The sequence below is a fragment of the Anarrhichthys ocellatus genome, unplaced genomic scaffold, assembly GCF_004355925.1.
Source record: "Anarrhichthys ocellatus isolate YVR2014 unplaced genomic scaffold, GSC_Weel_1.0 scaffold26, whole genome shotgun sequence".
NCBI lineage: Eukaryota > Metazoa > Chordata > Actinopteri > Perciformes > Anarhichadidae > Anarrhichthys > Anarrhichthys ocellatus.
In genome coordinates this window covers 2,164,251-2,179,280 of record NW_022280056.1, presented here as the reverse complement: position 1 = coordinate 2,179,280, position 15,030 = coordinate 2,164,251, and the positions used below count along the sequence as shown (strand labels likewise).

At 40.7% G+C, this 15,030-nt stretch overlaps 1 protein-coding gene across 1 annotated transcript in view; it reads left to right on the top strand.

The window, feature by feature from the left end:
- The first annotated feature begins 9,107 nt into the window (after window positions 1-9,107).
- galr2b (galanin receptor 2b) overlaps window positions 9,108-15,030 on the top strand; it is an 11,103-nt gene continuing 5,180 nt past the window's right edge. The window contains exons 1-2 of the mRNA XM_031862385.1: window positions 9,108-9,262; window positions 13,486-13,861. Of these exons, the coding sequence (XP_031718245.1) occupies window positions 9,238-9,262; window positions 13,486-13,861 (401 nt within the window). The 5' untranslated portion in view covers window positions 9,108-9,237. The remainder of the gene's footprint in view (window positions 9,263-13,485; window positions 13,862-15,030) is intronic.

Below are 15,030 nucleotides of genomic sequence, written 5' to 3'. Positions count from 1 at the left end.
AGAAACGATGCTTGTATTGTGCATGCTGCTCTACATACCACATGCTGAAATGTATATAATGAATTTGAAATATGTACCAAGAGTGCCATTCATATCTTTGATTATTCAGGATTAAATACAGATAAGAGCACAGTGGAAAATAACATTAATTACAGCCATTTAAAACACAGACAGCCAGAGGCTGACAGTAAGAGCTCTTAAAACTCAGTGGGTATGATTTTCTTTCTATAGGTATACTTGACACTCATTGGGCTGTGAAAATGGAAGAGACTCGAGTGTAATTCTTTTTTTCCCCTTCACTGTAAAATGTTCAGATGAGTGGTATACAGGCTTAAAGCAGGTCAGGGCAAGGGACACAGTAAAACCTTATTGTGCGCACACACAAACAAGGACATTGTACTCGAGTAAATGGGCTTTGAGATTGAATTGATTGATTTCACATATACCTTTTCACAAAGTGAGTAAAAGTGTACGGATGACTAAAGGGAGCAGAGGTGGACAACATCATCACTCTTCTCCTGCCAGTTTGAAGAGGCCAGTCAGTCACCACCTGAATCAAACACAGCACCTAAAATTCGCTAAGCCCCACCCCCCTTCACTTCAGCCATCATTAATGTTCCCAGCTGACTCATTTTAAACAAGACTCATTTTTTGATAAGCATACAATATGCATATGATGCTACATACATAATATCACACTGAGGCTGAAGCTACAGTACATATCCCAGCATGCACCAGCTGCTAAGAAGTTACTTGGACCAGTGAAAAAATGAAGTACACCTGTAATAGTCAGTTTGCATATACTAAGACGCTCAACTTGTACAGGTTGTCTCCCATTAGTGAGTGGAGCTCGCAACAGCACAACATATTATGAGAAGTTGTATCCTAGAAAACAAAAAATAAAGTATTATATAAATATCTTAACAGTAAATACGTAAATTGTTTGGAAATATTTATATTTTTTTGTGAATTGGCACTGTGCATCCCAATACGCATAATATTAAGTATGCCAGAAAAATATGTAGTATGTCCCTGTACATTGCATGTCGAATGCAGTATACCAAAAATACCAGGATGCCCAACTTCATCCTGTTGCATTCAAAGTTCAAGGTGCAACAGTATGACGAAGTAGTAAGTCCCAATTGAATGCATACTGCATGCAACAGTAAGTTCTTTGTAAGGGCAGCTGCAGTATGTACTAAAAGTAAAAAGAAAAGGTAAGCGATTTGGAACGCTGCTATAGTGATATTCCAAGGTTGCAGTTTCATTGATGTACTTACCACGCACAAATCTTATATCACTTCCTGTAAGTAAAAAACAAAAAGTACACTGGTTTCTATACTAAAAGCAAAAAAAAAGGATACATCACAAACAGACACACGATGCAAACTACTGGATGGGTTGGATTGTTCTGTCATTCAGGGTTGTGGTTGGTTTAAGGTTCAAATGTTCAAAGTTGAGCCAATTCACCAGAGGTAATTTTTCTTTTCCAGTTGGGTTATACAACGTTCTATATCTGAAGATATGGATGAACATCAGGAGAGGATTGAAACTCTGTTCTGGCATTTCTGAGTGCTGCCTTTTTCCCCCACTTCAGCTTCCATTGATCAAATCGTCATTCTTCAGTTCTGTGGCTCTGTGCTCCTGCTCGTAATGATCTGTGTGACGTATGAATCTGGTGAGAAATGAGAAGCAGAGAAGGGCAACATGCAACATGACGAATAAAATACAAGTTCAGGTGACTCGGGTCCCGTCCGGGGTGAGGCCCTCTTCTGGGTATCAAATTTATATCACAGAGAAGATTATTTCAGCAAGTCATGCGTGTTCCTCAGAGACAATTTTGTTTCATTACAAAGACACAGCTTTAACAGACCGTGGCTTATTCTCTGTGTTTCACTGCTCAGCCACACAGTGGACTCATCATCACGGATTTGTTGAAGCATGTCGGACATCCACAGAGGATGTAGCCGAGCATTAAGACCTCTGTCCAGCTACAGCAACCATTTCAACTCATAGGTGTTCCAGAGCAAAAACTAAACGGTTGTGTTAAATGCACGACTGGGAAGTCAAAGAAGACCTGATTCTCAGTGACACATCAAGGAAAGAAGACAAAGACTCTACAGTGCAGACTGTGTAGAGGCACAACGGTGCTTGAGCTGGAAGCTATCACCAGGCACACAGTAGCAGTGCTAACATGCTGATGTTTAGCAGGTATAATATTTACCAAAATCCCCATTCTGGCTTAGCGTGTAGCATGCTAACATTTGCTAATTGGCACTAAATACGAAGTACGGTTGAGGCTGATGGGAATGTCATTAGTTTTGCAAGAAATTGGTGATCAACCCAAATTTAACTTTGTCCTGATAGCGATAGATGAAAAGTGAAAGTGAGTACAAATCGGGGGAAATTCATGGCAGTCCATCCAAAAATGTCAACCTCATGTTGGCGCTAGAGGGAAAGTCAGGGGTCCCTATAATCACTAGGATACATCATGGCCTGTATAAGAGAAGTAGAGGTTGATATATGAACCTACATCACCCCAGAAAACAAGTTCTCTCCCAAAACTTGTAAACAGTTGATACCAATTAGCCAATACAAGCGCGACTTCAGTGCTCTACCTGAACTAACCCTCCGTTTATATGTAAATATGTGTGATGTTTTGAATATCATTAAATAATATCAGATTCACAACATTTGTTTAGAAGAAATCTTTGCTTCTTGCTTACATACATATCCATGGTAACCCACTTCTTAGGACATTTCCACAACTCAACAATTGATTTAAGCCGTAATGAGCAGCATTTCTGCAGTCAGGTTCATCTGGTTTTAATAATGAATCAGAATTTTATTTTTAAGTGAACAGATGAGGCTGTGGTGTGCTGAGTTGGAGTATTTCCCATGTGTGTGAACACACATTATAGAGCATTAGGGACATCGTGTTCTTCTGTCTGAGTCAAAGGGCAGACCTTTTGAGTCTTTTGTGGGATCTCGGCAGTCTCAATTGTCTGAAGAAAAGCAAATCTGAGGCTAAGGAGTTGTGGTTTATCCAACAAAAATAAAATAAAACGCCAATGATATGTTCATGGCACAGTGAGCGCTGTCCATCTGTTGTTTTGGTGATGTTTTGTTTGAAGTGGTGTTTCTGAGGCTAATGAATGTTTGCTGGAAGCTCCTCCATGAAGCCAAGCATTCTCTGTTCAGCATCAGTGCGACATTAAAGATTGGGGTCAAAACAAAATCAACCTGTATTGACAGCAGGCTTGTACATCCCACGACTGTCTAACAAAGGTCTTTTGAAAGACACTGCCAACAAATCCATATAGCCATGGCTTTAGTGCATGCAATACATCACCAACCACAGACTTGAATGTGGAGCTGGATGCTTGAACAAATAACAGTAATCATGTTTGCAGTATGAAGAAAAATGCTTGTAGGGGAGGAAAGTGGCAGAAATGAGTATGTTATTGCAATGAGAGGAGAAAATACCGTCTGTACACCAATAATCCTAGAATTCTAATGGCCACTGCTGTCCCTGGATCCACTCGATGGTGGCATTTGTCCAGCTCCACTGCTCAGTCTAATCGCCGTGGAGAGAGAACAATGCGGGTTAACATACCTTCTAAACTGTCAGATGCCAGAAAGTGGCTCTGCCAAATTCTGAAGAGTTGAAATATCGTCAACTTCAGGCTCTCTAACAAAAAAAGCAAAAGGCGCTTTGAAGAAGATGCCTGCTTACAGAGGCTCCGCTCAGCCTCACAGGCTTCTTTTTATGTAACCGGCACTCTGAAAAACAACCCCCGGCGGTATCACACCCCAAGACAAATATGGCGAACTCAACATAAAGCACACTCATGACATCATCTGAGTTGGTTTCTATGACAACCAGGGGATAATTATATATCCATGTATGTAACTGACACCTGGACTGACCTGTGGTGGCATTTTGCAATGCATGTATTTCAGTCTGCAATCAAACCTCATGTTAACACTGTGAAGAGTCTGCTGCTGAGGCGAAATCCATGTCTTGCTTTTCATTTCTTTTCCTCTCACTCACAGCCCCAACACTCACAGCAAAGCTATGCAAACAGCTATGCTCTATGAAATGGGCTGCCTGCTGACGAGAGATTTCCTGCAACACCATGCTCATTTAAAATGTATAATTAGTTTAGCTTTCATATAAAAAGGTAATTAAATCCATAAGCTTTGCCATTATAACAAGACTAAAAGAGTTAGTAGGTATAACCATGTTCACCATTCTAGTGGCAGTGTGTTAGTCTTAGTGGCACCCCTCAATTCCAAGCAAGTTGGAGAACTATACGCTGGCCTTCAGGTTACCTAAAGAACGTGAAAGACCCCCGCTAAAGCCAGTGTTTGGTTTGTCCGTTCCGTTAATCCTACACACTGTTCTTGTAAGTAAGCATGCTAACATTTCAGGACTAAACACAAAATATAGCTTAAGCTGGTGTGAATGACATTAGTTTTTAAAAAATGTGGTTGTAAACCAAAGTGTAGGGCAAATTAAAATATTGACCTTATGATGGTGCTAGAGGTAAACAAAGGGGATCTCCAAAGTTGTTACAATTCATCCTGAAGGAGCATGAATGTCTGATCCCCATTTCATGGCAATGCATACAATAGTTGTTGAAACATTTGACTCAAAGCCACAAATGTGTAGAGAAAAACTCAGAGGATCACCAACGTTTTTAGGATCCATCCTCTGGGCACCATGAACGTCTGTACAATACAATTCATCCAGTGGTTGTTGAGATATTTCACTCTGGACCAAGGCGGTGAACAGACAATCCATGATCTTCTCCAAGTTTAGACGATGAGTCTTAATATTTATGAGACATTTTGTTAGCCAGTGCATTCACTTCTGGAAATATCTATTCTGAAGGGTTGTATTCATTATCTGTTGTGAACCATTGATATCTGTAGTTCCAGTCAGTCACCGAATATTTACTTTCACATTATACATCAGCTGATATGCAAACGTCTTGCCTCCTTTCTTTCCATTCAAATATTTCTCCCACGGTCATCTCTTTTAAAAAACAAGTACTTCAATTTCAGCTTGTACTACTTGTTCTTTGTAACATTACCGAGTTTGTGTAGGATGAGTGAGTAATGATTCAACCAGCGCCAGTAGCCTTGCCGGCTTCCAACATAGTTTGAATGGAGGTGTATGAATACAGTAGGTCAAGGCTTTATTTTTTTAACCAACTTTCGTAATGTATTCCATTCTTCTTTTTTTCCTTGTAAAAATCATTGAAAGTGGTGCATTTCAAAAAATAATGAAGGTAGGAGTCATGCAGCAGTACCAAGAGGACTTATTGACGATATAGAGACATGCCATTCTGATTCAGAGTGGTGTATACACGAGGTAAACTCTTCACATCTCTGGAGAAATAGTTCAGTCGGCCTTTTCCTGTACTGAACACACTGAATTTGTGTTCTGTTTTGTGTGCATACCATTTAGCCATACTGCTAAAAGACAAACTAGTTCATCACAATCTGAGACCATGACATGACATAGCCAGCGGTAGAAAGTACATTTACTAAAATACTATACTACAGTACAAGTTTGAGGTACTTGAACTTAACTTGACAATTGTTTTTGCCTTTCATAGAAAAATCAGAGTCTATAGTCACGATTCAGATGTCTATGATTACTTTACAAAGAAGCAAAGCTAAGAGAAAAGTCCAGATAAATAAATGCAAATGTGTGTCGCTGAATGTTTTTCCTTCTTTCCCACCCTTTGAATCATCTCAAACATGACGCCCCAGATTTACTTGGTGACCCCAAGCTGCAACCTACAGTTCTGAGAAGAGAAGTCAATGTGGAAGTGTCTTAAACCTGCATCCTCTCTAATGGCCGTCAGGGGGCGACTCTTCTGGTTGCAAAGAGAAGTCTGATTGTAGGGCCTATGAGAAAATGACCCTACCTCTCACTTGATTTATTACCAGTAAACATTGTGCACGTTACTGGTGCTTTTTATTAGTACTTTTACTAATTTAGCAAATTGTTTTTATTGACTACTAATTAGCCAAAATCGCAATTCTGTCTCTCTGTCCGTACCGATTTCTACCAATATCTATGTATGCACATTGCACTGAACTCAAGGCTTCAAAACAGCAGTCCACAAACCAATGGGTGACGTCACAACGACTGTGTCCACTTCTTATATACAGTCCATGGGTTGCCCGACCTGGACCAGCTACAACAGTAAAATGCTTCTTGCATATTGATACATCAGTAATAACAATATTAATATAATTTGAAATGATGTATCAGCCACAGAGGTAATTTTTCTATGGAATGAGTGCTCTTACTTAATACTTTAAGTACAATTAACTTCATTTTACTTCTGTGCTTTTACTTTGAATGCAGGACCTTTTTGCAATGGTGTATTTTCAAATTGTTTTATTGTTACTTTTACTTAAGTAAAACATCTAGTACGAGTACTTCTTCCACCACTGGAGCAGCTGATCCATCAGCACAGTGCAGGCACTTCTCTTTTATTTCACTCGATTCTGTACATGAGCAAGTTCAAGCTAATGAAAACGCTCCAGTGATCATGTGTGAGGTTAGCACTTCACCTTAGATACATACCTCTAATTTCCTCTGTGGCTGTTGTTGTGATTAGTCTTCTGCACTGAGAGGGGACCAATAGAGCAAGATCCACATGCAGAATATAAACCAGTCACTCACAATGTAATTGATTTCTAACGTAAAACGTCAATATTTACTTATTAATTAGATGGTCTGATCAGCCTAATTGAGTTGAGAACAGAAATGTTGCATCTTGAAGTTAATGATTCCATCAGTATTTTTATCACACTTTTATTACAAGAGTAATTTGATTGCTTGTCGACACCGACGCTGTGCACATTTCACTGCTTTCATCAGCTCAGAAACAGTCAGCTCATGTCACTGGTACACTGCAGAATATTCTGCTTTTTGTGATGGCGCCTCTCTGAATACAATGATGAGCATTAAATAAAATATTTGTAAAACAGAAGACGGTTGGGGTCATGTCACACAATCTTTCTTAGTCTTGAAAGGATGTTAAGTGGAAAAAATCAACTGATGAGTGTTGCCACATGCGTAATTTCATTAGGGGCGTCTGGATTTGATTGTATTCTTGTTGGCAAACAGTAACAGAATGGCTCCTCTTCAGATTCCGTCTACAGAGACTTCTCTTTCGGGTTTAAGTTAGCAGAAGAAATATTTTTTTCTGTTCGGCCTGAAGCTGCTTTTTAATAATTCACCAGTTCACTATTCTATGCAGACTACTCTGTAAAATGTCATGCTCCTCCTTCTGCTCTGCTCTGGAAATCAATCCTGTGTGTTTGCCATCCTTTCAATCTGTGGTTGCCATGGAAACGCTGACTTGAAAACAACACCCAGAGGAATTTCTGAATGTTCATTTTCCTTACGCTGAGACGAGAATTCCTCATCGACCAAACTATCCGGCCACATTCCTCCTCTTCCTTTTTTAAAGAAGGCTGTTAGATAACCAGAATCAAACTTTGTAATCCAGTGCTGGTTGTCAGTACATGTAACCTGAGGAGATGTTAGTAGTTTATAACTTTGTGGGGGGGGGGGCTTGAACCATGAGATGAATTTCAAATTTGCCATGTCACTGTCAAATATTGTAGAAACAAGGCAAAAATATTTAAAAACCTTTAAGTGCAAGAAGACATGACATAAAGGGCCATCAGTACAAACATTGTAAAGTAATGGATGAAAAAGCCTGCTTTTGTTTCCCACAGGTTGTCTCTCCGTGTGGACATGATGCTCCGTCCTGCCTTGTCTGACCCGATGTCCTGCAGTCCGTTGATGGATGCCTGCTGACAGCAGCTCAGACCGCATGTCAGAACTTGTGGAGGCAGGGACGTGTCAGACTGAAGGTTGGAAGGTTGCATCTTGAATCAGGATTGTTGTTGGTTTGGCAAAATGTTTTCTACTCACACTGACGATGACGCATCTGGGTTTGAAATTGAACCAGTGAGTAAATAAACGAGGGGAAAGTCAATACTTCACTACCAAGGTGTTAGTACCTCCCATAACAGGAGCCCTTCTGACCCCCTTCTGGTCCTGTATTAGAGGTGCAGTAGCCAACAGGTGCTCGCTAGATAGTTTGATGGTTGCCTGGAGGTACAATAATTGGGAAAGGGGATTGGGTTAAAAAGAGCAGCAGAAAGCCAAAGGAAGACTCATCCACATGTGGACATTGCATTCTCAATACTATTATGTAAATATGAAGCCAAGTGCACATGTGTCAGGAGGAGTCAGATAAATAAAAAATAAAAAAGTAATACATTTATTAATCTGCTTTTAACATCAAGTAAGAGAGACTTTCATGCATTTCATGATAACATTTCCTGTTGGTCAAGACTGTTCAATGGTCATATAACTGTTTCTAAACCCTCCAAAGCTGTTAACCACTGAGATCCCTCAACTATTAGGCATTAATGTTTAGCTTGAGGTGGTGTTATTGACACCATGGTCATGAATAAAGATGCACCTTAAACATCGCCGAAAGCACAAGATTTGTTACCCAAACCACGTAGTCTCGCACATCAATATGAAAATGAGTTTTTAATACATGCATCCAATTCCTGAAGTGATTAATCTCATTCTAAAAGTTAGATTTGTGGGTTAGTAAATAAATAACATGCTTAGGAATGTTACCCACAAATTACCGCTCCAACAATGTCACACAGACAGCACGATCTTTCTTGTGCTCCTCCTGAATTGATTTTCTAAATTGAAACGTGTTCCCTCTCAGCAGACAACGGTTTCACTCATTACATAACAAGCCATGGTGAGGATTAATGCAAATGCAAAGGTCACTGCCTCATTTTAAGACTGATCTGGGTGTATGTGCAGCGATCGATGTTGTGTAGGGTTATTTGTCAGGTAACCCTCCTGATTATGCACTGATTGTGAATAGATTACCGGGCGCTGCAGCCTCCCTACATACCTCCGCTCTGCAATCCTTTTCTGCAGTGTAGAGTGAACATTAAAGTGATTGTGGCGGAGGAGTCCTCACTAGGGGGAGAGTGGTTGGGTTGGATGAGGGGAGGGGGGGAGGGGAGGCGGAGAAAGAGTAAGATACCAGCAACACAGGCAGATAGCGACGTACACAGGGAGAACAGGCTTCGGTGTAGAGAGTATGAGCAAGGAAGCAGGTCTGCTGGGAGTCTCCTTCTTGATCTGAGAGGAAGCTTTGGATGCTGTCCACCCATCATCAGCCTGGTAGGTTTATCATGCTGCATCTGCCATGAGCTGCATGCTGATTCTGCTGCTTGTGTGCAATGGAAATGCTGGTAAGAGCATTTGCATTTCACATTTATGACACACAATCAGCATCTTCTTTTTATTCATCTGATTACAAGATGCAGAAATGTTGAAGTTGCTCGGCTGATACCTAAAGTTATGTTTTTAATCCGTGTTACCACCTGCCTTTAATATCACATGACTTATTCTGGCGTTGTTTATTGATAAAGATGCAAAATATGGGGATGTATTCTGTTGTCTTATGTGTGCCCGCTCATCATTTATGTTAATGTTGAAGACTCTCCTGTGACAATGAAGATGTTTTCCCACAGAGTCTGGTTTGGGTTGTGCTACAGCCCCATCATCACCCTCCTAATCTCTGGCTCTGCTGTTTTCACTTTTCATTGCATCATTTTCCAAAAACTCTAATTGTGCCCTTACGACAGCCACACCGAGCTCAGCCAAATGTCCCACACGCTCTGTTACCAGCTCATAAAGCTCCTGTACTGCATGTATGCCCCTGTTTGTTCGGATCCCCCCTGAGACTCTTGCACAGGTTCTGACCGGAGTCGAAGCCCTGATATCCCACTGCAGTCGGATGTGTATTATCAGTCCATATTGTCTTTCCTTGTGGGAAGAATGGGGAATCAGCCTCACCATGAAAGAGGCTGCTGAAGTCAGGCATTGACACAGAGCTATGAGGAACATTTCTCTGCAGCACCGACCAGCCGACGCTATAACCCTTTATGAGGTTTAGAAGAACACATTCCGACAATCTCCACTTTAGAGTGTCATTCATTTGCCTGTAATCAGTGCATCCTCTTCATTTTGCTCTCAGTCACGATTGTGATTATGCAAATAGACTGGCATCACACTCAAAGGCTGTTGAAAGTTTAATGTTTAATTAATTTCATGCTGGTTATTGCTGAGATTTGAGTATGAAAGCCAGAGGGTGCATTAAAATACTCTCACAAGATATCAGTTGGTGTTGGTCTGTATTTACAGAATATTAGTTCCCTGTATGATTTTGCTTTACTGTCATAAAAAGATAACACTTCTGTGATTGATTTCGTCGAAATAAAATCGAATCTGTCCATCAACAAGTTGCTTTGCTGCAGTCTGAGCTTCTCAGCGCTGCTATTTCATTTCAGCTTCATGACTTTTGTAAATGATCACATTTGTTCTGCCACAGATCTGCGATGGGGCATTGTATAGTGATGCGTCATGTCTTGCATATAAAAAGCCAGTCTGTTAATTTAGGAGGGATAATTAGCAACCTTCATTCATGCCTATTCAGTTCAACTCGGATCAAGCTACATTCTTGCTTTAGGGTGATTCCAAGAAAAATAATTTAGTCTGAAAAAACCTTATGGTTGTAGCCTTAGCTTGGCATATGGGGTTATCAAATATGTGGGTTGTTTCCATTTTTCATCAATTCTATGGAGTTAACCACGGATTTAACAGAATTGGATCCACATTCTCTACTGTAGCTCAATATGGGTTTTGTTTCCACACGAAAAGGCTCAGACAAAATTCACATTTCCAAATGAAAGCCACCGTTTGAAGGTGATGTGACATGGAGTTTCTTTCCCATAGGAGACAGCCCATTTAGGAGCGGTCAGCGATGAATGAACAAGCCTTGCTTGGAAGTCTGCATTGGCAGAAAAATGGGAATTCCTTCGATTTATTTTACCAGAAATCAGCACGAAGAGCTGATTAAAATACACTTGAAGCAGATATGCTGCATCTGCTTCCAGCTGCCCATCATTACCTCTGAGGTTTTTGAATAGCAGTTGGTAATGTAGTTTCAGATGTGCTCTTTACAACCTCAACAAAATAATTGCAGTAATAATAGAAGGTGCGAATGCGAATGCCTCGACATAACCAAGTACTGTTGTTGCCTCGACATAAGTACTTTCGGCAGTTTTTACCTAACCAAGTAGGTTTGTAGGATATATATTTTTTTGTTTCAATATACAACGTTAACCACGTGTTTCAAACTGTTTAATACTGCAAGGCCAGGAGAATGTACCTTTCCCTCGAAACATAATTGACAGTGCAGCATAGTTGTATGGGAACCTAATGCTGTAGAGGACAGGGTTGCACAAATAGTTCAGAAACAGGCAAACAAAGCTCTGTGTAGCAACAAAAGAACAGCGATCGAGATAAATGGTGAATGCTTAATTGGGGAAGTGAGAACAGGTGAGCAGGAAGTGAGAGGAGTGCAGGACTAATGAGGGACAGGTGAAACTAATCAGGGCGGGGCAGACAATCAAAAAGGCGGGAAAACACACAGACGGGAAGTAAAACAAAACATGAGTGCACTTTCAAACTAAAATCAAGGACCATGGCAGTTTATCTACTACTAAATGCTCTTGTCATGTCACGTCCTTATTTGGATTTAGTCTGTAGATGTCACCCAATTCTTTACAAACAGCTCACTGACCAAACACACAGGGTTTGTTGTCTCAGCTGCTCATTTCATTCAGAATTGAACTCTTTGTTGGATGGATGGGATTAAATAAAATGTTTGGGGACATGCGTGTGTGTGATTCTCGCTGTAGCTCATCTACTTTACCATCAAGAGCACCTCTTTACTTTCAAGCCTCAATTTTGCACGACTCGCCAGCCTGAGAGAGCCTGCTTCTATAAAACTGCAACACGTCAGAGGGTCCAATGTGACGCCATTACTGGTCAGAAATTGCAGGGCTTAGACACTGCTTATCGTGAATGGATGATGTGTTGTGGCTCATAGCAAAGATCCCCCAGCTGAGATGGACTCCTGCTCTTTATCTTTATAGAGAGTGAACATAACAGAAGATGGCACTAAGCCATCTCTGGTTTTAAAACACAATTTCTTCTCGGAGAGGAGAGGAGGCCAATTGCTGGCTGCAAGTGGCTACCCACTTATTTGAAAACCGTATGTTCATATTTGAAGCCAACTTATCTCCGCGATGTATTGACTACATGGAAAAGCATCAAATCTTCAATTTAAAGGGGACCCTCATTTCTCACTGTGTTAAGCAAACCCTTAAAAAAATAAAATAAAAGCCGTAATACAAAGTGTGAATGAAGCATTACCATTTAAATTAGGCTGGTAACATCTCCATTTAGATTGACTTTGCAACCTTATTTTTAATTAAACAGTGAAAATATTCCCTGGACACATTGGATAATGCATCACTAGCCAATTAAAAACAGCCTCTCACTCTTGTCTTAATAATATGCGTGACATGCCTCCACTGGGGACTAATTGGATAAAGAAATCTTCTGGTGCATGCAGGCTTGTCAACCTTTTTAGTATAATTTTAAAAGTTGCAGAGACTCATCATTAAAGCCCTTCTGAGTGAGCTCTTTTGGGTTTTAACTGGAAGTGCATGAGCCCCGTCTTCAAAGGATCTGTACGAAAGTAACCCTTCACTAAGCCCGGGCCCTGCTGCTACTTCAAGAGTTACCATGGAGCCCACACTGTCACTAACTGAACTCATAAGTATTATCTTGACGAAAAACGATTTCCGAAAGAAGCGGACTGAAGGATCTGCAATTTGTGTTTGAAGGATATATCCAGGATGTCAAACTGATTCAGCAGTGAAAACAGGTTAAAAAGATAAAGATAGAAGCTAAAGCTACAGATCACAGTTTAGAAGTGAACCACCACATCACCGGCGATCGAGACAGAAGACAATAGAATTAAGGATCAACACTGTTACTGTAAAGCTGGGTAGGTCTTTTTTTCACTGGTACAATCATTAAAAAACAAAAGCAGCATGTGTTTACATTCAGTAGACCTTCAGTAGCTAGCGTAGCATAGAAGTGCTAACGTACTCTGCTAATGTTAGCTCCACAGGTTCTAACATAGAAACGTAACGTTTTAGAAAGGTATATCCTTCTAACGTTTCTAGGTAACCTGTATCACTGTTACGCAACGTTTAACCATGACTAGCTCCAAATCCACAAACCCAGCCTGAAAATTAGTAAAATCTGAATTAAATGAGCACAGTCGGGGAGTTTTCAGACCCTGGTCAGAGCTGGCTGAAGCTACGGTTTGATTGGCCAGTCTGAATTTGAGGTACAGTACTCTCAGTTGATGTGATTGAAGATTTCCACCCAGAAGACGTAGTAAAACAATCAAAAGCTCTAAGATAGTGATTATAAATTATATTCATCATGCATCTTCTCTCTTCTCCTATTTCCTATTTCAGAAATGTCTGACTTTGAGGATTTCGGCTGGCCGGGAGGGCTGGCGAATGTATCTGAAAGCTACCAGCTGAACCCGACCAGTGTGATTGTATCGGTGGTTTTCTCCCTCATCTTCCTGCTGGGCACCATCGGCAACAGCCTGGTGCTCGCCGTGCTTCTGCGGAGCGGGCAGGTGGGCTACAACACAACCAACCTGTTCATACTCAACCTGAGCGTGGCCGACTTCTTCTTCATCATCTTCTGCGTTCCTTTCCAAGCCACCATCTACTCTCTGGAGGGCTGGGTGTTCGGCTCCTTCATGTGCAAAGTGGTCCACTTCTTCATCAACCTCACCATGTACGCCAGCAGCTTCACACTCGCTGCTGTCTCTGTTGACAGGTGTGTTGATGATCATCCCATATGACAGTATTTAATTATGCGCGTAAACAGACTACAGCATGTTATACAACAAAGCAAATACTTACTTTTTGCTAATTCATATCCACCCACCCACGAGGGTTAGGGTTAGCTGTGAAATGATGATCAGCAACATCCATAAACAAATTACCTTGAAATAATTATTGTAAACAAATGAGAGAACAGGAGGGTGATTGTTAGTGTTGCATTTCCCATGAAGCCCTTTTATTCCTGTTTCAAAAGGTTGCTGCTACTGGGGCTGCAACTACGGCGATGATTATTTCCATTATCAATGAATCTGTTTAACATTTTTGCAATTAACTAATTTATTGTTTAGTCTCTTTAAATGCAAATATCAAATATGAATCCAGATTCTGCTTATTTCTCACCTCAAATGTTTTCAGAAACATATTTTACAACATGACAGCTATAGGTCACAAACTTACTCACACTAAATACACAAAATGACACATCCTCATACAACGGTTCATGTGTTATCTTATGAAAAAGTTATTCCACATTTTTGTGCGTTTTCCTTCAAAAGACCATCTCCATGAATCATATCAGTAAGAGCAAATTTATACGACATCGAAGAGTATCAAACCTAAAATAATCATTAAGGAGGGCTGTAAGGTAGCATTTATTCAAGTCCACACGTCATGTAAAAGACCAATAAGACCTTACAGAGATGCTGCATATGTAATTAACCATCTTATGAGAAAATCGTGCATTATCCTTAAAATGACATCCCTTGCAGAGGGAGCGCGAAGCCATCATTATAGTTGTTGGGAACGTTGTCAGCTCAGTCAATATGAACAGAGTCGGTGTGCAGCTGCCCTCTGCAGCGGACACCATTTGCTCACACTGGCTGTATTAACAATTTAGAGAGTTCAATGGATCTTTCAGCCAACCAGCGAGACGTTTCCTCCTCAGTCTGGAAAAAAGCAGCGACAACCGGGTCGGGATGTTAATGGATTTCTGCTGTCTTCCTCCTCAGTTCCTGTGTAGCCAGTTAAAAAAAAGACAACAGCTTACAGTTACACTTTAGACCAGGAATCCCCAGAAGGAATGAAATCACAGTTCAGCCTGAATGAACAGCAGCAGCACACACACACACACACACACACACACACACACACACACACACACAC